This window comes from Falco biarmicus, chromosome 13 (genome assembly GCF_023638135.1).
Source record: "Falco biarmicus isolate bFalBia1 chromosome 13, bFalBia1.pri, whole genome shotgun sequence".
NCBI classification, from domain to species: domain Eukaryota; kingdom Metazoa; phylum Chordata; class Aves; order Falconiformes; family Falconidae; genus Falco; species Falco biarmicus.
In genome coordinates this window covers 18,627,861-18,655,827 of record NC_079300.1, presented here as the reverse complement: position 1 = coordinate 18,655,827, position 27,967 = coordinate 18,627,861, and the positions used below count along the sequence as shown (strand labels likewise).

Genomic DNA, 27,967 nt, shown 5'->3' with positions numbered 1-27,967 from the left:
AGCACACGCTGATTAGGTTGTATATTTTGCTCATTCTTTCTTGTGGAAACTGATAGTCCCATGGACGGTGTGACAGTGAACTGAGCTGTAAAACCTTTGGCCATATTCCTATGTTTTAACTGCTGTAATTGCACTGTTGTATCACTCCTGCTGTTCTCAAGCATGCTGCATCACCCCCAGGCAAAGATACAAAGCCTCCAGTCATCACCACCATGGGATGGAGATTCAGCTTCTTGACGGCAGGTGCCTGGGTTCATCAGCTAGAGCTGAAATGTCCATGTCCTCGAGGGAATCCCCCAGCAGGCTCCATGAGAGCCTCAGCTGGGCTTTAGGTGGTGTGCAGCGAAAGCAGTGCTGGAAACCTTTCGCCTGAATTAAAACTGCTCTCTTCTACAGTTTTTGTTGGCTTACGGAGGCCAAGGAGTAGTAATCAAATGGGATTCTGAGTAAGGATCTGCTCTCCTGAGCCCTTCATCAAATAAAAAATAATTACAATCATAGCAATGAACTTCTACCCAGTTTCATGTAGACAGTATGTAAAGCAACATAACAACTCCTATTTCTTCATGTACGCTCTTAATCAAAAGCTGTTATAACCCACAATAGTGAGATTGAAATTTCATTTCAAATGTAAAATAATTCTGTTTGAGTTCTTTAGCAGCTTCTCCTCATCTAATACGGAAAGAGTTTTCTCTCTAATTGTGTATCTCTATGCCTTCAGGAACATTGAACAGCTTTTTAAACATCTGCTCTTTCCAACCTGCCTCTTAACAAGTTATGATTTGGAATAATTTTATCTTTGGCTTATTTTTCTTTCCTGTCAGTTGCAGACAATGAACATAAGAAAATACAGAGGGCCACAAAGTCTGAAGGCCAAATGTGGGGAAACGTCTGCAGTAATCTTAATAATGTGCTCTGTATGGAAATCTGTGTGCATTTTTGCTTTGTATGTTAGCTTTTACCAGAAAGATGGAAATTACAGAAACTATAGACAGACTGCTATAATTTCAGTATCAGTTAGTCACTGACTTGTTTTAATTTAACACGTACTGTGGCTGGCCCCACACCCTGCACAAATAACTCTCAGTGGACTTTTCCCCAGAGGAGATTACAGCAAGTACTTACTGAGGCACAGTTGCTTTCTGACTTGTCCTCCAGAAAGCCAATTTGGCATGGCGTCCTCTGATTCTGCAGCCAGTATTCTGTTGATTCTAGCAGACTGTTACTGCAGAGAATCTGTTAAAATAGTTAAAAAGTTAAAATAATTAAAAAAGTACTCAGTCCTACTGTGCTTTGGGGGCCTGAACTCTATTGTTGTAACTCAAAGGAAATCTTGCCTACAAAATTTGGCGGGGGGGCACCACTGGCACCACTGTTCCTTTTGGACCTGTCCAGTTAATGCACCTTAAATCAAGTGATTTATATATCCCCTAAAGTATTAGCCTATTTTCTTTCAGAACTGGAAGTCCTTGGAGATACTTGAAGGAGATGCTTAAGCCCAAAATTTTTATTGGAGAATATTGCTAGGAGTTTTGTTCTGTGTTAAAGTGATGAACATAGATTGTGGGAAAACTAATTATTTGATTATACCGGAGTGCACAAACTTGCAGCCTTTATGATTTACTGTATCTCTCACCACAACAGATCAGTACTATTCCTTCTGCCAGCAGCCTCATTTCTGAGACCACCTAGGCTACAAACTCTTTCTTCTTAAACACAGTTTTCTGCTTTCTGAGAAGCTAAACTACTTATGACCTGCTGTAATGAGTACTGAGCACAGTCAGTACCCTGAGACCAAAACCTTGTGTTTAATCTTTCTGTGTTGACTTAGCCTACAGCCTGTGCCACAAGCTTTGCTCAAACAAAACCAAAATGGGGCTACAGATATCCAGACTATAAAGAGCTAAAGCCAGTTTTGCAAGTCTGATGCTTAGATTGACCTGAATTAACGCACTTGCTGCCTCTGTACTAATATTCTCCCATGAAAAAGAGGGACCCTTAGTATTTTTAAACCAGCTAGGTAACAGCAGGAAGAGAATAGCTGCAACAACGATGCTGCTACTTACAGAAAATTTTGCACGTCGTCGTCGTCTTCCCCAGGCAGCAATGTTAACAAGTATGTTTGTACTTGTTTGTACTTCTCGCAGTTCTTGCATTACATGGAAATAGGCTGTACTCTAGCTCTTTAGCCTTTTATTTTAATAGTGATATTTTAAAATATAAATTTGTTGCTCTACCTGGAAAATGATCTACCCTGAGTACTTTACTGCATGTTTTGCATTGACACACCTTTGCCCTACTTCAGGAACACTTGATCTGTAAGCCTACATCACTTCCCTATGAGGAGAAGTGAGAAGAGCTCCTGAGGCATCTTCACTTCTCAGGGAAGATGAATGACTGCAGAAAGCTGATCTGGACAGCTGACACAATTTTCTAATACTCAGGGGCAATCCAGCAGTAAGCTTATTAACACCCACAGCCTAACACCCACTCTTAATTTTTATCTTTCTGGCAGAAAGCCAGTTAGCTAGTTAATGCTGCGCTGCCTGTATTATTCTATATTGATGTCTGAATAAAAGTCAGCAGAGGGTGGATGAGGAGGTAATGGGGAACACCACAGCCTATGTTTGGCTGGCCTCAGAGCCCTTCGTCAGTGCCCTCCACAAGGGCTGTGCACCTCTGTGGGCATTGTTCTTCAGTACTCCAGCCCTGCTGTGGGATTTCTTTCAAAGAGCTTCTGAATATAGATTTAGGGTTCACAAAATACTCAGAAAAAGCACTGTGCCCAAAGACTGTTCTGAGAATGACAAAGGCTCACGAATGCTTCACATCAACACCAGTCTCTTCTTGGAGGCTGCTAGCTAATCTTGTTTCCCAGTTGAATTACTCTGCCCTCAACAAATTTTATAACCTCCTGTCTCAGTGCAAAAAGATTCCTGCCACCATAACTAACTCTGAGACTAGATTGGGAAAATAATATATTTCATATCCCACAGAAACAATTTCCTGTTAGTGTTATAAATCGCTCTTTTTTATTATTATTATTTTAAGAAATATTTTCAAATGTGGAAATACTGAACCATTTTAAACTAGTTGGTACAATCTAGAATCAAGCATTTTTCCCCTCTTTTTCAAAAATTACCATCCTCTGAGGCTTTTACAAAGACGTAAAGAATAGAACTCATATGTACATTCACACACACACACATATTATGTATGATTTCAGATTTCATCTGATTCTGGATCTTGTCACCCTCAAGGACTGAAGTTCTAATTACCTGTTAAGACATAATTCTGCATACATAGGAAACAGTTTTCTTTAGCTTAAATAGCTTTTGCTGTAACAAGCAGTAATTTCCTTAAAAATCACAGTAAATTTGCCTTTCAGCTTTAATCACTGTATATCTTTCTTTCCCAAATCTCAGTCAGTTCCTGAGAAACTGTAGTGGGCAGAAATCATCATGCAGAAAGAAGCTTCAGAAATCCTTGGTACTACTCTTCGTCTCATGAGGACTTGGTGTGCACACCCAGCATTTCAGATCAGCTAGATCATAGCAGATGTATATTGTAGATGGTAAACCCATGACAAGAGCTGGGCAGTCCAAACTTCACCTATTTCTCCTCCTATGGGATGTTCAATGACCCTTGGTAGTTCTACCTTTCTTTCAGAGGATGCATTTATCAGGAAGCAAATACTGGTAAAGCACCAGCAGAAAAAAAATAACTCTCCTGAACAAATGTTTCGATCAGGTCAGGTCATAGTTGCCAAGCTGGGGTCACTCCAGGATGGTTTATAAGTTGCAAGGCTTTGTAGTACATTTAATTTTTGTATGCAGCTTTTCATAATAGACTTTGAAGTCAAGGACAGCATGTGATTTTTAAGTAACTTCAAGGAGATAAACAACAACAGTAGGATGATGTTTTCCCTGGGCCAGATTATGGTCTCATGTGTGCATAAGTAGTTCTGCACATGCACTGGAGAACACAGCCAGAAATGTGAAGAAGGGTGCAACAGACATAACATTTCAAGGCTGGAGAATATAATTTACAGCATTTTGGATCTGAAGAAGACAGGGGACAAAACCAAAACCAGATATACTTGAGTCCATGCAGCAGAAGCTGGTGGAGGTTGGCAATCTAAGGAATATAGGTCAGTCCAAAGTCATCTGAAAAGCCTCTGGAAATTACTCATGAAAGATAGCTCTGTGGGAAAGGGAGGTGTACAGGGGTATGTGGGAGGCCTCCTTGCATGGAGTCTCGTTCTACACATACCTAAATATGTGTAGAAAAAGTGTTCAGGAGATGGGAAGTGACATTTGAGTAAAGGGTGGCAGGAACAAGGTGTAAACTTTGGATAAGTTTATGAACCTACCTTATAAAATGCAACTTTCTGCATTAGGAACATTACAGACATGTTATTGCTCAGAACCTTCCCATTAGTGCTTCTTTGGAGGAAGGGTAATTTGGGCCACCCTGCAATGCTGACTGCACACACCTGCTATGCAAAAATGAACTTTGGGGCATATTTCTTTGGTAACAGACAGTAATATTATCACGGTCAAAGACAAACATACGGTAAGAGTGAATGTAATACTGCTTAGAGCATCTCAATATTGTAAGGTAATTCTCCTCGTTAACTAGGGGCATGTGTTTATATAAAGTGGGAGTTTGGATATATATTAAGACTTTCTAGGATATTCATGCTTTTAAAGGAATATACTGAAGTCCTTAAAGCAAACTAATGTATGACTGCGATGATCAAAACTGTATAAGCTTGAAGGAGCTGGCCTAAATTAACAGGGCTAATTAATTAATCAAATGCAATGTGAGAACTGGTATTCTTCAGAGATGTAATTCTACTAGTACATTCAGATTGTAATTTTTGCATTTAAGCATATTTTTAAAATACAATGAGCTGGTCTATATGAAAGGATAAGAAACCTAAGCCTCTACTATTTCAGCTGTCAGTCAGCATCCTTCTATTCCATAGCCTGCACTTTTCAGGCAAACATTATAACTTGCCAAAATTTCCTCCTCTCTTGTACTTCTCTTCATTCTTACCTAATTGAGGCAAGTTCCGGGCCAATCCCACTGACATACATTGTTAGCAGTTTTGCTGAATTCAGCGAGGATGCTTCTGATTTGCAATGATACAACTGAAAGCAGAACTTGGTTCATTGACCATACTTCTATGTACCAGCTGCACACACTATACTGCTGGGTATCTGCTTCAGAGCAGGATCATCACACTCAGAAAATAATTCAGGATGAATCTGCATCATGTGCTAAATGTGAAATCAGCAGTAATTCAAGGTTCTAAAAAAAAAAGTTTTCCACTCTCATCTAGAGACTCAGCCGTCAGCATTACTCAGTGTGTTGTGAATCAATGAACTAAATCAGCCTCTAGCAGAGTGTGGATTAGAAAAGTCACTCTTTCCCAGAGGAAAATATTGCATATGAGTTTAGTGTAACAGCTTCCTGCTCCCTGATTTAGATCATAAGACATTAAAATACAGTAAATATCTATAGCTGAGACAACATTAAAAAGGCTCTGCTCCACAAATGAAACATCTGCGTCTTCATGGCTGATCATCTTAATTGCTTTGGTTAATTACTACTCATCAAAAAAGATATGAAAGTGGGACATACCAAATAAGATGAGATATCGAGGGGCACATCTTCCACATTTGTTCAGATCGATCTGTGTAGTAACAGGCCACATTTCATATGGCTCCCGACAGGAGCCATTCATGCCAGCTACAATTACTCAAACCTGCAAGTCAACTGTTTAAACTGTTCCCTTGCAGCAGGAGCCCATAGTGTTCCACTCCACCACCAATTACACATCTAACTTAAAAATCACTGTAACACAAGCTAAATTAAAGGTAATGGACTATTTTTGGTAATTCTTTATCCTTTTCCCCACACAAAAAAAGAATGGTAATACATTCTGTGACAATGCTGTAAAGCCCAAAATATCCTGCTGTTTGTCAGAAGTGTTGGCAGAAGTGAATCACTTCTTTCAGTGTGCCGACAATCATAAAATTTACTCGTGTTACAGTGAAAAGTTCAGATGTAAGGGATCAGACAGGTGAAGCAGCTCTAAATCATGTGGTAAAGGCTAGCCTTTAAAAGGGAGTGGTGCTTCGAAGGTGACCAAGCTGGGAGCATTTGTAAACACAGTGGTGGCACTTCTCAGTGCTGTGCCACTTGTCCTTCAGTATATAAAATAGACGACTCTGAGATTAAACAAAAAATTAAGCTGTTCTCCTGCACAATGGGTTTTCTGTCTATTTCTGCCTCTGTGAAGATTCCAACTACAGTCGGCAGCATTTGTTAAAAATCAGGTATTGTTCTGCAAATAAACAAACCCTTTGGTCAAATGAAATATTGATACTTGGTCTTTTAGCCATGTTGGCGTGAGCTGGAGAAGCCCAGCTGCAGCTTACACATCACTCTGTTGAGCTCTTTTTTTATATAATTGATTTTACATTTAACAAAATTTCCATAGGCAGACAAAGCTCCCTCCCCAGAGCCACAGTACAGTTTTCAGGATGAGGAAAATAAATCTTCTACATTTTTTATCTTTCTCTCTCTGTGCTTATGTGTATAAATATATATTGTTGTTGTGTCGGGGGGAAAAAAACGAACAAAAGGAAAGCATTATTATTACTAGTGGAAGGAAAAGGAAAAACAGTAAGAATTATGGGAAGACTGAATGAACTGTGAAATTTTATAACATTTCTGTGTTAGGACAAAAGTTTTCTTATCAGCTCTAGAATTACGCCTGTGGGAGACAGTAGAGCTCTGAGGGTTATTGCAAAGTGAGAGATGAAAGATGGCCTGCCCTCCTCAACGCGTCTTTGGCAGTGCCCCCTTCCTCAGGCTGCCCTGCCGTAACCTGGCCCTGGGGAGGAGGAATAAAAGGAAGCATCCATGGCCTTCACCTGTGTATTCTCAGTTGTACCAAAATTACCTACATGCATAAAATAATGTCAGTCATATCTGACTTCTCCTAATGACATACATGCACACACAGGCACTGCTTTTTTTCCCCCGCCACGTCCTCTAAATTAAATAACTATGTATAAACCCATTTTGAGGCAACAAACCCAGCAATGGTCAAAGCTGTACTACCTTCTGGGTTGCTGAAACCCTTCCAGTCAGATATTAGGGAAGGCAGAAAAGCTTTTCATGAAGGACCCTCCATCATATTGACCTGAGAGAAGCAAAGCTCTAGACCCTCAGGCTAGGTCTCAGAAATTTGCCACCTATTGAAGAGCAGTCCTGAAAGTATTCACACTATGCACAGCTTTTATTTCATATTGTCAGATAATGAAGAAAAATAGAAATGTTTATCTCCCATATATGCATAATGTATTTTGGGACAGACAAGTATAGACCAGGCAGACAAAATTGCAAGGCACGATAACAGCACCCAAAATTTATTTCTCTGTATCAGTCCTTTTCTTTTTTAGGTATCAGTTATATTTTGTATTCCCCAATAAAGACAAAAGCTAAAAAGCAAAGCTATAACCTGGGATATATCTGTCTTTGAAAATAACATAAACTTAGAAGTTACCTTCTTACATGCTGTGACAGAGCTTCCCAAACTGCTTGCCAAACTGTCTGTGCTGCTGCCCTGGTGCTCTGGAACTTCAGGCATCAGTGGAGATTCAAAGTTGCTGAAGAACAGAAAAGAAACAAATGCCCAAAAACCTTTCCAGTGACTCAGCCACACAGATACCTCAAATGATACCAACATACAGTTCAGTAAAGTGATGTAACTTAGATTACAAGAAGCTGTCTATACTCTCCTTGCTGACGTTAGTAGTCTATTTATTACCTGGTTTTCCCTTTTTGGATACAAAATAGCAGACCAATGTCTTCTGAAGACTACAAGATAGCATATAGCTGCCTATTACCATATCTGCCCCTTTTCAATGACACTGTAAAAAGTGGTCCTAGCTTGTTTTCATAAGCAGGCAGCTTGGAGCAGAAAATTAAATACTTGCTGCATTAATTCAGCTTGACAGACAAAATAATTTTTTGCTATATTTTCACCTGCCTGGATAGAAGTAAAGGGGTAGTGATTAAAATGTAAAAAACATGATGGGGAGCAGTTGAATTAATTCTGTAATTTAGATGGAATATCTTGATACGTTGTAGGTTTGGAGCAAAGGTAAGTCATGCAAGTACAATGTTTTGTGAGTCAGTTGTACAAAACAAAACTATATTTACTTTGGGACTGTGCAGATGTGAAATACAAAACCATAAAAATAAGCTTCCACAGTCAAGTTATTTGCTTGCACAGCTGGTACTACTCCTCACACTTTTCTTTTGGAACAGTTTAGGCCACTCGTGTAAGGTGTCCATCCATACAACAGATCAAACTGTCACAGCTCAAGCTTCTCTGCCTGGACATGATGTGATCGCAATTAAAGACCATCCAGTGCAAAAGGGCTATTTCTCCAGAAACATACTAGGGAAAGAGCATCCTACGTGACCAAGTTCTGCTTCCCAAATTGGGTCTCTAGAGTGCTCTTCGTTTATTGCAAGTCAACTATGAGAAGACGTGGAACACGTTGTGCTGGATCATAACAGGCGACCAGGTTACTGTGCCTTAACAAATAATCTTTCATCAATTGTGATAACAGACCATGTGCCATTTCCTGGTATGCTCAATTAAAAACTAAAATGCATTTTCGTAAGTTGCCCTCACTGGAGTTTAAACCGGTATGTTAAAAGGACACTACTTTCATTTTTTAACTAAATCCACACTCAAACATCAGTAAATCTACCTTTCTCTCAAAGATTCATGTATGTATATTTCACTTGATACTGCTTAGGACCAGTTATGAATATACCCACTTTCACTTGACAAGTAACTGTCAATAAGAATTTTGCTGATATGTGTGGTGCTACTCTGTAATTATTTTAGAAAAGTGTATGTGCTGGAATTAGAAGAGTGAATGAAAAATATAAAACTAACTTAGCACTTATTAATTGCTAACTGGGGGGAAGCTTCCTGAGCTGCAGGGAAGGACTGAATACAGATGCACGAGTGAGATCAGTAGGTTAACTGAGTTCACTTGCTAAGTGTGGTACTACTTAATACTCTAAGATACTAGCACCATTTATATCTAGAAAGGAGACTTTTCTCTGTTTACGAAATTCTGCTCCATTGCTCGGATTATATACATAAACAGTAACTCTTTACTATTCTTTATTCTTTAAGAGGTTGAGGGACATTAAACATATGAAGTCATTCTGGTTTTACATTTTCATTAAAATAAGAACCTCATATTCAGAGGGTCAAATATTGTGTAAGTTAAGTGCCCTCCTTGGTAAGCCCACATTTAGATGCAGCTTCTGTACTAGGTAACACTCGGTACTCCCAGCAGCAGCGGTGCACTGCCTCTTTTTATAGGATGCATCGCTTCTGCAATCTAATAGTAAATCACAAATGAAGTCTGACCTGCAGGTTGAAGTACTAGGCCCGTTGTTTTCTCCTGCTCTTCACTGAGAGGAAGAGTGAGTGACTTTGCCACCGCTTTGCCCTCAGGGAGCTGACATACTGATAATGACTATACTCTGAGTTACATTGTGTGCAGGGAGCTGAAATTCTAGTGCACAAAGTGTCACTGAATCTAGAAGCAACAAATGTGATAGCGTGGCCACTAACTGAAGGCCTTTGGGGACCTTAATTAAACAATATAAATAAAATAGTACATTAAAGCATAGCTGGAAAATATAGTTGAGGAGTCACATTCTGGAGTATTAACAAATTTGTGCTCTCTCTGGATGATGCTCCAGTAAGGGGTTACGCATTACATGTTCCATACTTTATGTGTATAAAGCTGCCTTCCTAGTCATGTGGCAATCAAAAAATCTGTTAAATATCCTTAATTGTTTAAAATCTGTGTTCTTTCCAAAATAAACCCACTTTTGATTTGTAACGCTTGTTTAAAGTATGTGATGAGGGACATAAATGTAGAACGCCATTAAATGTTTTGAACAAGAAAAGGCTCCATCTCAGGCTGAAGTTTAGACAGGCAACAACAACTGCTTTTGGTGTTACTGAAATCTGGTAATCCTAAATTCTCTTGTTAGCTATCCCAGTCATCAGAGCTGTATGTCACATCCAGCTGATTACTCAGAGCACAAGGTAAAATCAGCAACTGCGTTTCACAGGACAAGGGACAACACATTTACGAGTATCTGTAACACTTTCAGAGCTTCTTTCTTATCTTAGGGTTCCTGTTTCCTGTACTGTTAACTGTAGAGCAGAACCCTTACTCTCACGCTGCATTGCAGTGCATCTCTAGAGTTGTGCCAGTCATGAAATCCAGGCTCCCACTGTCTGCAAACCAGATTTATGCAGTCGGGGTTCAGAGTGACTGAAAAGCAGAGTGATTTTAACAACGAAATGCTAAATTATGAGAGCTAAATCCAGAAATAGTTTTAGACTCCACAGCCTTTTCCTCAGTGAGTTTATGGGTATACAATTTCTAAAAAAAAGTATAGAGAAACATACCCCTACACTTTGGCCACCACTGATGGTCAGCTACATACCTCTAGGTATCACACAAAGTAGATATGTAGCAGTACACACTAACTGATGGAAAAATGAGCACCTAGCTGAGCTTCTTCAGGCTGGGCATCCAATGTCACAAACCTGAGTCTTCCCTAATTCAGGGAGGTGCAGTGTACGAGGCTCTGTCTAGATAGCTTCAGATTCACGGGTCTTTCTTTTAACAGGGAACACGGGTTTGGGCTTTCAACATTTCTTTTTTCAATTATCTCATCTCTCAGTTAGATCAAAGTTTCCTCTTTTTCTTTATCCTGTGGCCACCTTTTCTAAGCTGGGATTTTCAACACCTGTGTGATTTCTTAAGAGACCCTCCTCAGGCCATACAGCTCTGCCACCTTCACTCTAGTAAAGCTAGTAAGATAAACCTGCTTTTCATTAACTCCCCAGGGAAAAACTATTCTGTCTTTGAGAAGCTGCCTGCTCTCATTAGTACCTCAACAGCAGGAAGCTGAAAGAAGCTGCTGCAGAGATGTAGCCCCCTCATCATCAAATGATACCTCTGCATTCACGTACTATACTCATTAGTTCACTTTAAGAGTTTACACAAAGCACTAGTCTTTCAAGGCATCTGGCACAGATGAGAGCCTTTTTACTATGACATAAAGCAAGCTGTTGAAAGTTTCAGGTCCTAATTCTCACCTTTGCTTGGCTCCCCTTGTTTATTATGTGTTGGAGAATGCTCATCTGACTTAGATGTGTGCATCTAATTTAGAGCTGTCATGGAAGGCCACAGGCATAACAAGGGAATTCTGTCAAAGGATGGCTCATTTGGGGATTTTTCCTTTGGTGTGAGAGATCCTAATTTACCATTCAGCTTTTGAAACAGAAGCTGGGAACCTGGACCTTCCATCTTAAGAAGTATGCCATTTTCACTTTAATATTTCCATTAACAGAAGAGTCTCCACAGTCACTTATTTGCCACCAGGTGCTTTCTTACTGTTTCATAATTTATGACTGATACTTTTTTCCTACAAAGCTAAATGCTATCACAAAGAATGCAAACAAATGTCTTGGAAATTAGAAAACTGTAGTAAAATAGCTATGAGGTTTATGGGACTAACTATAGTAACAATACATCCTTTATTGTTGACAAAAATGCAAAACAATTGCTTCTATTTTCATACATTGAATAATTCAAAAATACTGACCTTGATGACTCAAGACTTAATAAAAAAACCACAGCTGCTCCTAAAAATAATTATCTTCTTTGCAGATGTGGCAGATGGTGCTACATCAACTGAGAAGAGGTAATTTAAAGAATTCCCCAGGTTATCATTAAAGAAAATTAATCTTGTGAAACAATATCAGAAACTTCTATTTCCTACCATCTTGAATGAGCATAACCAGCTTCCAAAAACTTGCTGTTCAATAATCATTCCTAAGAAGCAATTTCAATAAATAATAAATGACCATTATATGTATATTCCGAATCGATGCTATTATAGCCTAGTGCTTTTCATCTTTCCATTATGACTCCTAATCTCAGTGTTTTGAACATACAAAACATACTGATCCATGAAAAAGATAATTTTGATGAAGGAAGCAAAATGAACAAACACAGTGAGATTTCTCAGTGCAATTAACCCTAAGCTATAGTCGGCTACATTTCTAATGTTTTGCTAACATTTGTACTGAACACCATGAAGAACAAAAAAAGGAATGAATCGTATTTTGAAACAGAAATATGAGACAAGTGAAAGCATGGCAAATTACGCTAGCATATTCTTACTTTCACACTCACAAATAAACCCCAAAGCTATTCAGAAACTGAGGAAGGCAGCTAGCTTAATCCAGACCTTAAGCAAACAGCAGTTTTGAAAGGCATGCAGTACTCAAACAGCATCCCTTAACTTCAAAGCCTTTCCAAAGTGGACAGACTAGGCACACTCTTTCCTCATGCTACGTTTCAGATTTTACAATTTTTAAATTTACCTTTACATGTAAAGAGGTCAATAAAGTCACTAGCAGTAAAATCTTTAGATGTAACAGTGTCAAAGTTACTATTTTAATCCATATGATTGGTTTTTATTCAGTCTGGACCATGTGTATACTTCAATCAGGGCACAGATGGTTAGTCAAACAGACACTCTATAAATACCTCAAACAAATGTCTTTCTGATTTTGTTATGGATTTGGAACCCATGTGCAGAATATAATCACTGGCAATATCAGGGTCAGATCTTCTAAGGTGTTCATAGACTTGGTTCAGTCTTCTTTGGCTGCTGTTGACTTCACCGGGAACAGAAAATACTGAATACTTCCCATCGTTATCAGACCTGAGTGTCTATATGCAGTCAAGCAGGTACAGGATTGGGCTGCTAGTTTTACAGACCAGTGTACTAAAAAGAGTAGAAGTTAAAGTGCTTTGTATTCAGATTGCTCATTTCATAATGTCACTGGGGTACTCTTGATTTAAGTTTCATTTTTATTGGTGATACATCTGCAAAAAGACCAGGTCTTTAGATCTGTGCCAATGAAAAACGGGAGCAGAGAAAAGACAACTCATACTATGGTACGCCACACAATAAAAAAGACTTTTCCTTCCATGTTCACAGACCTCTGAATCTCCATTATTCTGCTCCAAATTTTTTAAAAACAAACAAATATAGAAGCCTTTGGAAATATTAACAATGATCAGCCTTCTTTCAAGACATGTTTTAAAAATATAAAAGAACTGATGACTTTTACTGAAGAGTCAACGTAAACCAAACTAACTAAATTTTATATGATTTACTTAGAAATATTCGTTCCTTCCTTTACTGATTTAATTCTTAAAGGAAAAATAACAAGGTTTTATGCACAAGCCTGACAACCTTCTCCACGTTCAATAATTATGGCAGGTTTACTCAGATAAAAGAGTAGACAATCAAATCAAAGAGTTGACAATCAGGAGCTGAATGACAGATGATTGGGTTGCTTGGTGGTTTTGGGTTTTTTTTCTTCTTTCTTTCTTTTCTGTTATTTGTTATGGTTAACGTATTTCAGCAGTTTACTGACAGAGAGCCAACCCAATATAAACTGGGTGCTTGCATACAGCTGATAGTGATCTTGCCTTTTTCCCAGCTATCCCTGGATTTGACATAACTTTAGGACAATTCCAGGTGGACCTTTTTTGTGCTGGTAGAATGGCTACTTACTAAAGAAACCTTCTAGAAAGGACAGGCTTGGACCTTGGTCAGAAGAGGCTACAGAAAAAGCACACGAGGAACCATGAGTTCTCTTCCTGCATAAAGCAATGAAAGAAAACACCTTGAACGCTACATAGGATGCAGCATTTGTAGCAGACTCTTTAAAAAGCTCCTGATTTGGAGGATTTTTAGAAGGTATAAGAAGCCCTGGATCAACAGCTAGCGACCAGACAACGTCTGATGAGGAAGAATGACTGAACCTGGGAAAGATTAAGGAACAGACCTTTAAATTCAGGGAGGGCTAAAGAACTGCTCTTTAAGAGAGATGGGCTGAAAGCCAGCCAAGACTGCTTTTCTGCCCTAAAAGCAAGGAGCCCATCCTCAGCTCTGGAATGCCAGCTAGGGGGGGAGCTGAGGCACTCTTGAGGGTTTGATTGCAAGAAAGGTAAGAAATCTTGTTAAAAGAAGGATTCTTCAATCTAATTAGTCAGTCTGTATGTAACTTAAGTGGGTAGTGCTGATTGGGAAGATGATTTTAGAGAGATACAGACTGAATTCACTATTTTCAGGCACAGGCATTACGGAAACAACACAATAAAGTCGTTTCATTTCCCCTACAGCAAAGCAGCCGGTTTGCAGCTATTTAAGCCTACTAAGTCATCAAGAAGCAACACAAAATCAGAAATATTCTTAAAAAGATGTCCCACTAAAATTTCCTTGTTCAGTTAGCGTGTGTAGGTGTGCCGTACAATAGCACTTGTCCTTGTGCTGTAGGAAGGAGGATAAAGAAGAAACACTTGTTTATCCTCTCAAACAGGAATGTTCATGACTGTGTATTCATTAAACAACTTATATTACTACTGCACTTTTGATGGCAATGCCTATTCTTAATATAGATTACATTGTTAGTGCAGCACAGTGTAATATTCCAAGGGTGTCATGCTATCTGTTCTTACTTCTTTTAAAGATAATGGAAAAAACATTGTGATGCAGCTGGAATCTGGTGGAATTTGGTCTGAATTAAATGCATAATAAATGTGCAAGCAGCTCCCACTGATTTCAACTAGAAATGGAAATTCTCAGCACTTTTCAAGATGAAGTCAAAGATGTTGCAAATTAGGCTTTCGTGCCATAAACCACGGAGTAATTCTTAAAAAGTCTGTTTTAAATGTTTCTTGTATCTAACAAACAGCTCATGTTCTCTGACTGCTGCTCACCCTTTTGCTATGTACAAACTGTCAGGTGGGCATTTCAGAAGAACCAGTGGAACGTGACATAGGAAGAAACTGGTGATTTCATGTGGAGGATGTTAATCTTGACTAGTTCAAGTAATTTTTTGGCATCTTGTTTATATTTTATAGCCAAACTTCACAGTTGAGCTTCTCAACCAGCTTTTTGCCACTGGCTGATGCAGTGAGTTTCTGATTCTGAGCATTAGAGCAACCAGAGTCAAATACTGATAAAACAGACCTCAAAGTCCAGCACGTGCAATCAAGTACTTCACTGACAACTTTTTTTAAAAGCTACCATTTGAAGATCTCAAATCTACTCTATAAAATATTTTCATTAATTAAATTCAAAACAGATACTAAGTATTTCTGAAAGGAAATGTGACAAAGATGTTCATAACTTAAAAGTAAATGCATATGTCATGATTTTATTTGAGTAGAAAATGCATGTAGCTAATCAAAACTTGTTAGCTGTTCCAGTGTTTTCCTTGTTAGATTGATTACAAATCAAATAGACTGTAAAAGTGTAATTGAAATGTGGCAGGTACTCTGGATTATGCGCATGACAGGAAGGTGAACGTTGCTTTCATGTTTTGAATGGCATATTCCTAATGTTTGGCAGACTTTCTGGAATATTTTGTACCAACTTTCCTCAGATATAATAAATCTGGCTTTGGAAATTTGAGATTAACAGAGGGCTGACATGTCCCCAGGTATTTAAGGGAGAAGTCTGGGAGTTTCCTATTGTTGCAGAATCATTTCCAGCTATTTTAAAAAAGATAAAGGGCCATGCTGTTAGTGAAAAGGGACTGGTGGTACTGGAAACCAAGTTCTTCAACACAGACTCTGAATTATAGAACACTTTGAGAACTTGGGGGAAAAAAACCCCAAACTATATGTATGACCAGCTGAGAGGCCATAGTATCATGCTGTACAGTGTTACAAATCATGAGATCCTACAATTGACTTCCCTATAGCGTAGTTGAAGATGCAGTTAATGTTTCTGAATACTGAAGAAAATGATAACAAAATATTTATTCCAAATGCCTGAAGACTCCCCAGCCACCAGTAAGCCACAGAACTAATCAGTGAAGCATGATAACCTCTTTTTATTTTTCCTTTTTTTTTTATTTTTTTCTTTTTGGGGGGGGGGCATTTCTGAGATACAAGTCAATCCAAGTAGAGGGATAAAGAACAGGCTGAAGTGATTCTCTTACTGGGAATCTGTGTGGCATGCAACTAGCTGAACTGGTGTTATGCCACGTCTTCTATAAGACAGGGACAGTGCTAGTGCAGAACGATCCTTCCTACCACCAAATAACCACACTAGCCTGTGTGGTTGTTCTAATTAATGAAGGAGGGAGCATTTTAAGTTAAATGGTCAGGTTACCCTAATCCTCAACATAATGGTCACTTGCAGATATTTTGGCAAGCCACCAAAGACATTTTGATCTTGTGTCTGGCAGAACAGAAGATCTGAGCAGGTACTATGAACCTACCCCCCTGAATTCTTCGCTTTTGCCCACTCCAGATAGAACCAAGACTTTGCTGCTGTGAGCAAAGCCAGCAGCTTTGGTAGATATTCTTCCATGGATGTCTACTCTTCTTCTGCAGTTCTCAGAAATTACATTACCCAATTGTAAAATAATTTCTATGGCTGTAAGAATGAAGGCAGTTCATAGTCTGTTGTCATTCATTTCCCCAGACAGGCAGCCTGACCAACACATCTGTAGTCTAAAAAATGACTGGTCAAAACTACTGTATGTAGCTGTGATGTTGGTCCTTACTAAACTCAATTTGATTACGGTAAATATTTTACTTTAACAGTATCTGAAGTACGTTCAAAAGTACCTATCTAGTAAATGTATTATTTCTTTGACTCCATTCTGGTTTCCAGACCTTTTTAGCTGAAAGAAAGCCAAATTGGTTTAGATTCCTGCTAATTTTTCCCAATGTTGTTTAGCATTATAATAGTGTTCACAAACCACTATGTTTTTACCTGAACTAATGATACCAGAAAAGTAAAACAATAGTCTAAAAGTAAGTGTCTTCATCTAAAATATTCACAGAAATTTCCTATTCTCTTTAATCCAGTATTGTTTCTATGACCACCTGCAGTTATTTCACAAACTATCTAGTTAAAATGTCAGGGTACATTCTGAAGTTATTTTAATGACAAAGAATACATTCTGTCACTGCTTATTCACAACAAATCTTATTTTAACATAATTTACATGCCTGAAATATTCTTGAACAATTCTGGTTTGCTACTAATGTTCCAAAGGAACACAGATCTTCTCAATTTTGATGCTAAGTTAATATGTCAATAAATAGCAATCTGTGATAACTTATAGAAAACAAAGTCTCGAAGCCCATTTGTTTCAAAGTATGTTTTTTTCAAAAAGCATAACAACATTGCCAGAGACGTGAATAAAATTAAGCTGCCTCAGATTACCTTGGCTTTTAATATGATAAAACATGCTTTTGTATAATTCTATCAAGATACTACAAATATTGTCTTTGGCTTAGCTTGCTTGAATTTTGAAAGTTTTTTTCCATGGACTGTAATGTGATTAACAGGATTGTGTGATAGGTATAAAGGCAACTTTCTCAATTTTTTCCTTGCTTATACCATCATAAGGAAAGCATGAGATTTCAGTCCAAGAAGTTATGGTTGAGGTTTTCTTGGCAACATGAATCCTCCTTCTTTCCGCCCCCTAAAATCTACTGCCTTTTTAACTATACATAAGGAACATAGGACACTATCTCTGAGAATCTAAAGGTGACTCAGATCAGTAAGTTATTAACTTAATCTAAATTTTTTCCTTGGGGTCACAATGTAAATAAACTGTAGAGTTTCTTCAGCCACTGCTTTGCAATGAACTTCAGAATAACTATGAAACTGTTGTGACATGTGGGCTTGAAATGCTTGCTCTCGCTGGGATGCACAAGGTCCAGCAGGACTATCTGCATCATCAGCTGAGCTCAGGTTAAGCTCTCAGATAACCTTATCGTTGCCTGCAGTGTGATTACGTGAGTAGTTGCTAAATTAGTATCCTTGCATTTACACCTAATGCAAAAATATTGACCAGGCTATGTGTAGACATGGATTTTCAGTTATCCACTTGAAAATCAAGAGGCGATTTGGTTGCAGAGAATCTGAGAGGGATAAAATTGCTCTTTGATGCTGCTTGCTGTTTTTCGTGCTTGGTCCTTGCAGATGCAAGTGTTTCTGTTGGATGTTAGTTCAGATACAGACAAGTTCACTTGCACCGCGGTCACAGATCCTACAGTAACTTCAGTGCAGCTGACCATTTAGTTAGATCAGACTTTACAAATGGAAAGGACATCTAAATCAACCACCTGTATCACAGCCATTACCTTGTTCAGGCTCCTTTTTTAAAAGCAAAAATAAGAAGGCAGCATGAACTTTTGTATTTTGTAATGCATCCAAAAGTGCCCAATGACCATAACTCACAGTATGAAGGAAGCTGAAGGTGCTCACTGTCTCTGGGACAGGGACGTCACCCTGATTCAGCAGAGCCCAGCAGCAGCCATGCTCTTCCTATTAACTTTATTAACAGCTGAGGTTGCCTCGTTTCATGTCTTTGATGTGTTTGCATTTTACTCTGATCAGCACTGCAATGTTGAAGTTCTTTTGATTCAAAGGAACAAAAAATAAAGAGGCATGCACTTCAGGTTTTGCAAACTTACTATTGTTTTATTGAGGGATTGCTGTAACAACTTCAGCTGGGGAAAGATGCAGTATAATAGAGAGGTCTAGTTCTTTGGATCCAAAAGCAATCCATGCCAAACCAAACCTGATTCTATGGCTTCTCTTTTTGTTTTTAATTACTAGATTTGGATGATTATTTTAAATGTATTATTTGTTTATTGTCTGCCTCTATTTTTTTCAGTAGTTAATTATTTTTCTAATACCTTATACCTTAACAGCCATGCCTTCTGAATCAGAAAATCATCTGTTGTACTCAGCAAATATGTGCTGTTCCATTATGTACATTATTGATTTCCATAACCTTAGAAATATGGCCGTACTTCTAAAAGTATCAAAACTTTGTAGTTGGTGACTATACTACTATTTAAATGACATCATGCAAACCACTCTTACAGTTCACATAAGCTACTTACTTTTAAGAATGTGAATACCGTGACCATTGGATTTCACTGAATTCATGGCATATATTATGCTTAGGGCTGAACTTACTGGCAGGTACAATGCAACCATTTAACTAAGCTCAACTAAGCTCCTTAGTAGCCATGCTATTACTTCTGTATTTTTACATATTCAAGAAAATTACTTTTCTAGTTGAGGGGAGGGTCTTATTCCAGAATATGTGTGAGGATGATGAGTTTTTCATTTCAATATCACAGCACACAAATCTTTTCCTTTTAAAAGTAAATGAGCTGTTCATTTTTATTGGATGTCTACAATGGTAACACACGTTTTTCACTGAGAGGGAAGACATCGCCTTGACAACATAGAAGAGAAGCAATCTATAAGCACGTTTTTGAGCTGTTACCCTGCTGATTTGATCTCTTCCCTTTTCATATTGAAATAGGAAAGACAGTTACAAATGACTCTTGGGTGGAAAAGAATTCGGACTTAATTTAAACACAGTTCTGAAAACTAAGAGACGTGTAGTCTTTCTTCCTTTAATATTCTGAAGAGCCACTGCATGTAATGAACAGCTCCGCTGCTGGTGGAGATGTGCTGTGCCTGGTGTAGGAAATTATGGTAACTATGCAATCTCACAAGGACCACCTCAGTTTTTCATTGCTGAAAGAAAATACAAGAACAGCCCTTTGGGATATTCTAAGTAAGCTGTGCCGGAACTACAGTACCCAAGTATTTTAAGATTACCGCACAGATGAGCACTGCAGCCCCCTCGGCCTGCTGAACGCTCTTGCTTCTACAACAGTTCTGTCTGGGTGCTGAACGCTTACATTCAAGCTTTCTGGACTTACCTAGCTCATGCACCCTGTGCTGCCACTCCAGCAGGAAAACTAACCACCATGCAAGAAAAAAACATACAAATCTAACTGGCTACATAGTCACCACTAAGTAATTAGTTCTATACAATATCCTACCACACCAGCATCTGGTGTATCTGTGGGAGAGCCGATCAACATCAGCCAATTATCCAGGTCTAGGCTTCCTAACTGCTGTGCATCTTTCTGTTTAAAAAGTTTGAACTGTAACACAAAGATGTCTTAGTTCAATGAAATCCAGGTTTTCAGCAATTCATAAATCAAAGCTTTCCCAGAAGAGAAAAAACTACTGTAATACGCGGAAGCTGGTTATTGCAAGTCCATGTAGCCAACTCAGAGCACAGAGGGTAGGTCCCAGTCTTAAAAGTGACCGCTCAGGGTTATACAGGACTTGTTGACCAGTTCTGAATTTGAGTAGCTGGGAAATGTGCATGGCAGCATCAGATTCTGTGTTAGGATTTTTTTTTTAAAAAGTCCTTTTTCTTTCAGCTGTGTACTGAATTGAATCAAGATCTAGGAAGCAAACTTTTTTATGTAGCGGTTAAGAATAATTAGCTATGTAATAAATTGTGATGCCACAACCAAGAGAAAACATAGCTTTGATTAAAAACCCCACTGACTACCTATTATGTGTCATGGGTATTGGTGATACTTGATAATAATCAGGCAAGTCTTGAAGTGAAGATAATGAATGAGGGAATCTAAAGAGATTAACAAAAATAATCCGAGGTTGACAAGACTAAAAAAGAAGGTTTAAAATTCGTACTGGGCACCAAAAAAATCCCAGCAGTCCTAGTATTAATCTGCACATACTAAATTTGTGCTTGCTATTAGAAGAAAAACAGAAATATCCAGTGTAATTGTTCCCTGTTTCCAGTAAAGTGAGTGGAAGGGAAGGTGTACTGTACATACAGGCTGAAGCACTAACTAATCCACTGATACGCCAAGAGGTGGTAAAAAATAAAAAGGAAACAGTCCCCCCAAATTTCTGACACCGAGCTCCTGCTGCCTGTGAAGTGTTCCAAAGGCACTGTCCCTGCCAGGGCCAGGCAGGCTCCTCAGGGAGCACCGCCAGCACCAGGCAGCAGCCTGCACAGTGCGCAGGGGCAGTGGGTGCTGCTGCCGCACATCAGCCAGTCAGTTGGCAGGTAAAGCTATTGTTTGATGCAAAAGTTTAATTCATTTTGCTGCTTCTGAGAGAAAACTGAAACTGCCTTTTCCACTTCTGGGGGAATGCTCAAAACTACTCTTAGTGCTTGTTTTCCTGGTCCTTCATGTTGAAGCTGTTTCCCCATTGTTAAATAACTCAATACCGTCTCCGACAGGCAGCTGCAGCATTCCAGCTGAGCCTGAACGAGTGTAAGGTAGAGGAGTGTACATGGAGGGACTGCTGCTGGGATTCCCATGATCCCAGGTTGGTATCCTCACTGGAGCGAGCTCTCCCAGCCTCTCCTATCAGGCTGTTCCTGCTCCTTAGCACACAAGACACTCTGCTGCCTGAACGTGGAACTTACTGTTCTGATTCCTGGCTGTTCAGGTGCCAACCATGGCTTAAAATACTGTTCTTTAGAAGGTGCTCCAATTTACAATGTGCATAGACCCAAGTTGTTAGGGAATGGCAAGCTGCATGAAGAAGTGACCCGAAGCAGGTTTTAGTGCTTGGGTTCATTGCCCACAGTGCAGACAAAGGCTCCCACCCCCAACCATCCCTCCCTCCCACTCACTCACTCAGGGTACAGCGAAACAAACTACATTAACAAGAAAGAGTAATTTACAGAGGGCTGAGTAAGGAGATGGCAAAACACTGCTAACCTAATGGGTGTGCTTATAATGATCACTGGAAGGAGTGATTCCATCATAGCCTAAATCATATACAAAATGAACAACACAGCAGCAAATTATAGACATATCAAACTGTCACTGCTACTTGTTAGGGTTTCTCAAGTCAATCTCAGGGAAGGGTGTTTGAAGGAGGAGAGGACTGAATGCTGAAGAAGAAGGGTGGGTACATATTGGCAGAACTGTGAACAGAGTGACTGACATTATTACAGGCACTGCAGTCAGAAAAGGGAGAAGTGACGTATGGGAGTAGAGCAGGAACCAAAAGAGGAGATTAATTGATGTTTTCCGGAAAAGAAGCGTGGAGTTTACATGGGAGGCTAAGGTAGCCTGGATTAGAGAATTCAAAACAGATAAGTGGCAAAATAAAGGAAGAAGTGGAGATGCATGTCTGGAAATAAACCATAGCTTTTTGTCACTGTAGGGTGTACCAGGTTAGTGAAACAAAGCATGGAAATGACACAGTTCGTTTCTTTATTACTTCTGTAAGTCTACCTCCTCCTGTCACCCACAGTTCCACTCATCAACAGATCAGATTCCTCATCCACAGACTTATGACTTTTGACAATTTTAAGTTCCTTCTGGTTTTAGCTGAGTTTTTTCTCCCCTGACCTCACTGAGTGAAAACATCTCTGAGAATGGTTGCTTATGTTTGACAGCATAGGTTAGCCAGGTTAATGAACTGTTTAAAGTAATTCCCCATGAAAACGGGATGCAGCATGTCATTTCAAGAATTCCCACCAATTCCCATCAAACTGACATTGTAAGAAGGTAGTGAATGTCCAAAATGATCACATAGCATTAGATAAATTTTCTGGCTACTGCACTCCAAACATCTGGTAAATTAAACTGCTAATCTGCAAATGAAAAGCATACCCAACAAGTATTAAACTGATACTGGCTCTGCACAAGTGCAGAAAAACAAATTTTATCCTCATATGTGACACTAGCTACTTAGTAATGCATGCAGTTGTCTTGATAATGAAAGTTTTGATATTACACTCTTGTTCAGGAGGTTTCTTCATTTGCTCTCTCTTATTTAAATGAGATTTGTAATAGATTTGTTTCTCTTTCACAGAGGTAGAAAAATATAAACAAATTCTTACTACTGATTCCTGTTGGTTCATGTGCTGCTGTTCTGGTTTTGTTTGGTTTTTTTTTTTGTTTGTTTGTTTTTTATTCATAATTTCTTCAAAGAAACTGTTATCTTTAGCTTAGTCCCATGACTGTTGAACTTCATAATTTGCGCCTTTGCCTGCAATTTTGTCTCCTTAAAGGATGAAAGTTTTATTTTACTCATTGCTGAAAGCATCTCAGTACAAAGCCACCAAATCTGTTTTCTCTGTTATACAGGATCTGGCCTGCTTTGCTGGACCAAAACAGCAGCTGTCAGCTGAAGTCTGTGACATTAGTGTTACTGCATTAAGTTACCAACGGCAATGAGTGCGTGCCACGTGCCTACTGTCTGTAAGAGAGGTCTGATACAGCCACAGCTTTGGGATCTCTTCTTAGCTTCAAATAACTGACCTCTTTGTGCCTGTGGTCAGCCCTAGCATATTCATCAAATGTAAAAAATTCTGGGTTTCCAACAGGACCCTGTAAACCCAGAAGGGCCCCTCTTAGCCATTCTCTGTGCTCTACGTGCCCAAGTTTTCTGCCATGCCAGGTATTACTGAGATACAGCAAAGACACTTCATTTTGCATTGGTGACACAAAACCTTTCACAATACATGGAGAGTAAATTTCTCAGAAATAACCAGACATTCTTTGGGCTTGTCTTTTCGCTGTTTAAAATATACAGCCTGCAACTTCTCATCTCTTTTGGGTGGATATACATTTTAATTCTTTTGAACTACTGTTCAGTCTAATGTTGCTTCTAAGCTCCAGCACTGTTTCTAATTCTGAATAACACTTACTGTCCCTCCTTTTCTTTCTAGTATTCACCCAAAAGGTGTGTTGAAAACATGTGCCAGTCTAAAAGCCATGTCTGAAGACTCTTATTTGTCAGCTAAGGCTACTTGTAGATATACAGGGTTGGCCAAGAATTGCATATGTGTATAGGTTTAGTTTCATAAGCTTAAGCAGAGAAACTGCAGTTTTACCAAAAAGGGTGCTTGTATCTCCTTTGACATCTGTGCAAGAGCACCCCAGTCACTGGCTTACGTAGGGGACAGAAGCACAAAAGTTCCTGTCTCATAGCTAAAAAATTCAAGTATTTGTCTTCCTGCCTCTCACCTGAACAGGCAAAGTGCAAGGTGGTATATTTCAGCCCTTAGTGTGGTTTTGTTTCTCCACCATATAAAAACCCCCAATAAATCACTACAGACCACAGTTCCAGCTTCCCAGCTGCGATGTGTACCAAAAATGCCTTTTAGCTGCTTGAAGCAAGAGACAGCTACCAGTTCCGTGCAGTCCTCCGTACCTGCTCACCTGATCCCCAGGATAAGCGTTCACGGCAAGAAGCTACTGCCAGAAACGTTAATTGCTCTGTGGATGCCCAAAGGCCACCAGCCTGCCCTGCTGTGCTCCACAGCGGCTGCAGGCATCCAGACCCGGGGCTTATACTTTTGCCTTCAGATAAGAAAGCCAAAGCAAGCGAATTAACGTGCACCCTGAGTTTAGGCTGAACTCGGGCAGTGACTGTAGTGTGCGACAGGAGAGTCAGCAAGGTGGGCAGAGCTGTGACCTTGGTTTAGTAAGCTATCTGTAGGTGGTGAGTAAGATCAGGTGTGAATAGCCACAGAAACAGGCCAATGCCCAAAGTGATTCTGTAGGAAAGACGCAAAATGCTACTTGATTTATACAAGTTTGACAGCAAAAATTTTCTTTGGTCTGTAAAGCAAACTCCTAAATGCTGACATATGTTCTTTGTATTTCTTGACAGCTGATGTAACTAGTCCCCAGTTAAAGTTGCCCAAATACTGTATGGTGGCATGATGAGCTGAAGGTGTATGAGGACAATCTATCTGTCCCATGGCTTCCCAGGTGTGCCTTTTCCCCAGGGTTTCCTGGTGAAGACAGGAATGGCCTGAATAAATTATTCGCTGTGCTGGTCACCTTCTTTCCTGGAGTCCTCTGACCTTTATTAGACAGAAAGTATGAAGCTTCCATAGTTGTTCAGCAAAGAAAGGGTTACCTTGATTAACAAATAACAAGCAGCTGTCAACATACCAGCTGCAGGAGATAAAAGAGATGAAAGAGAGAACTGTAGTTCTTGGTGCAAGGAAGTCTGACTTGCTTAACCTACAGCAAGAACTTCTCTCGCTCTTCAGTATGAAGAAAGAGGTATGTATGTTGCTCCCAGGAGCAAGATAAGTCTTGGCCTTGCTGCAGAAATAGATGATGTTTTCTGGGTAAGAGACCTAGCTGAGGTGAAGAGATGACCAGATGGCAGAGCTCTGGAGTGGGTTAAGTCTGGTTTCCTCGGTTTTATATAGTGATGAAAAGCCTAGCAACAATTCTGTGGAGTTGGAAGGTGGCGGTATGCATATGAGGAGGTAAATGCGTAACAGTAAAAGTGAGACCATAAGCAAGGAAAGCAGCAGCTTGTCTAACTGTTAGCATCTTATAGACTTCTTTTTGGAATACCTGTTTTATCCTGACCCAGGTTACTGGGGTCAGGATTACATGCTACCCAATTTTTCTTGTAGAGCGTGAAATATAGGTCTATAGATAACCTGAAAGTCCCTCTTGCTTTCAGATTGTGGCTTCCAATAAAATACTAAAGTTTGTACAATCACCTTGGTATTCAGTGTGTAAGAGTTCCATGTGAAATTACTAGCCATGACTAACAACAACAAAAAAAAGTTAAATCCTTCCTATTTCACCCTGAAATAGCAAGGGAAAAATCAGGAAGGGCTCTTTCCAGATCACTCAATTCAGATCAAAGTGCAAAAACATTATTAAGCTTTGGTCAGTAAGAGTTTATTGGCATTGAACACTATTCAGTCAGCTCTGAGGGGTTACTTTAAAGCTTTTTGTTTCCTTCAAGCAAATCAAAGCAATTTCTCCTGCAAGTAATTACCACCCACTTCAGTTGTCCCTCCCTCCTCGAACCAGTTCCTCTTGAGTATTCAGGTAGAGATACATCGTTTCACTACCTTCCTCTTAAGGCCGTTTCCTCTGAACTTTATTTCTATCATTTTTATCACCCATCTCTCATTGGGACATGGCACTGGAAGAGATTACACCAAAAATGAGTTGTAATAATTTACAATGTATGCTTTTTATCTCTGATAGTCTGTATGATACTTAAATGGTACAATTTCTATAATACTTCTGTCTGCCTGCTATCATCAAAATTCAATTTGCTTGTGATTGTTGAAAATTAGGCTTAACCACATCTTGTGAGGCTACTCATATCTGTGCATCACTTTCCACCTTGACGGAAGTTTTGCTCTAATCTGTTGTTCCGAAGCGCCAAAAAGACATTTGGTGGAGCTGGGGTAATACATGTACGGGGATTTTTAAGGTTTCTTATGCATTGTGAAAGAATCTGATTTACTAGGTAGTGCATGTGCGTCTAAATGATTTAAGCACAATATCCTAAAGGTATTCTATTGTGCACTAAACAACTTACCGACTCTAGTGTATTTAAGATGCTACGGTATGAAAACCAGCTGTTACAGCCAAATTAAATGCCAAAATCTTTTTTTTTTTTTCTTTCCCCCCCTAATGTAAGGAAAGCCCTTCAATGCCTCCTTTTTCGGAGTAAAGCCGTGGCGGCTGAGCACCTCCTGGCAGGTAGCAGCGCCCCGCCAGCCCCTCCGCGGCTGAGGGGGGACGCGCGGTGCCCGGCCCGGCCGCTCCCCGGTCCCCCGGCCCGGCAGCCCCCCGCCTTCCCCGCGGCCGCGCTCCCCCGCGGGCACCGCAGAAGCGAAGCGCGGCGCCTCCGCGCCCGCCTCGCCGCCCTGTCCCCGCTCCGCCGTGACCGCCCTGGGGCGCGGGGACCCCTTCGCCGCCGGCAACCGCCTCCCGCGCCGCGGTAAGCCCGGCCGGGGGTCCTCGGCACCGGGGCGGCGGGCGCCCAGCGCGGCTCCTCAGCGGGAGGGGAGCGGCGGGCGCCCAGAGCCGTTACTCACCGGGCAGGCGGCGGGGACCCGCGGGCGCCCGGCGCGGCTCCTCACCGGGCAGGGAGCGGGGCAGCCGTTCCCACCGGCGGCGGCAGCCCCGAGCGACGCGGCGCAGCCCCGAGCGCGCAGGCGGCGGCGCGCGGGGAGGGGAGGGGCGGGGGCGCGGGCCCTACCTGGCGGCGGGCGGGGGGCGGCCGGGCGCGGCGGGCGGGGGGCGGCCGGGCATGGCGGGCGCGGCGGCGGCGACGGACCCCTCCGCTCCGGCCGCCTCGGAGCGGCGAGAGCGCGGCTGCGGCGCGGCGCCTCCCGGCCCTGCCCTCCGCCTCACTCCTCCCCTGCCCGCCGCGGCCGCCTCCCCGTCCCTCCCTCACGGCCGGGCGCCGCGGTGGCGGCGGGCAGGGGTGCGCTCCGCCCGGGGCGGGCTGCGCTGGGGCAGCGGTTGCCCAAGGCGGCGCGGTGCCCGGGACCCGTCGCACCTGCGGAGCGCTGTCCGGCAGCGGGTGCCCGGCCGGAGCATGGCGGGCGGGCTGGTCTCCGCTTCGCTGAGGGCGGCGGCCCCGCGGTCCCGGCCGCCCGGGGAAGTTGCTGGCGGTGCCGGCTGGTGGTGGGGAACCGGGGCAGCGAGGGGCTGGGCGGCTCCAGCAAGAAGCGGGCGATCGTTGCTGACTCCTCGTTATGAATGTCATGATGCTAGAGCCCCAGCCCCGTCAGCCATGTGATTTAAATGGCGCGGGGGGGTCGCTCGTGCTGTTTTAGATGCAAGACTCGAGAATTTAGAATAGGAGCCTACTTAGTTAGCTATAGCTTACGTCTTGTGTTGAGCTGCTTTAAACTATTTCATTGTGTTATTTGCAGCACTTTTTTTTTCTTTCTTTCTTTCTTGAAAATACTAAATGTCTCATGGCTTGTCTTTGTCGTGTTTGCACACCCACGTCTGAGAGTCTGTGCAGTACAAATTATTAGGATTGGCCTCTAGTCATGGAGAGGTGGGATTAAAAGCGTTTGAGTTGCAGGTGATGCACAGTGCAAATGTTAAGTTATGGGTGAGCCCTGAGCTGGAGCATGCACAGGGCCTGCTGGGCTCAGCAGGAGTCC

General features: G+C 41.0%; 1 protein-coding gene across 3 annotated transcripts in view; it reads right to left on the bottom strand.

Moving 5' to 3' along the window:
• Nucleotides 1-27,495, bottom strand: part of SPHKAP (SPHK1 interactor, AKAP domain containing) — a 73,605-nt gene extending 46,110 nt beyond the window's left edge. The window contains exons 1-3 of one of the 3 annotated variants that reach the window (XM_056359040.1): nucleotides 27,046-27,495; nucleotides 7,583-7,685; nucleotides 1,126-1,236 (exon numbers count right to left, since the gene is read on the bottom strand). In XM_056359040.1, the coding sequence (XP_056215015.1) occupies nucleotides 1,126-1,236; nucleotides 7,583-7,685; nucleotides 27,046-27,098 (267 nt within the window). In that variant the 5' untranslated portion in view covers nucleotides 27,099-27,495. Of the gene's footprint in view, nucleotides 1-1,125; nucleotides 1,237-7,582; nucleotides 7,686-26,881; nucleotides 27,020-27,045 lie in introns of those variants that run through there. The other 2 variants (XM_056359038.1, XM_056359039.1) reach the window with 2 other exon arrangements.
• Between the last annotated feature and the right edge of the window lie 472 nt (nucleotides 27,496-27,967).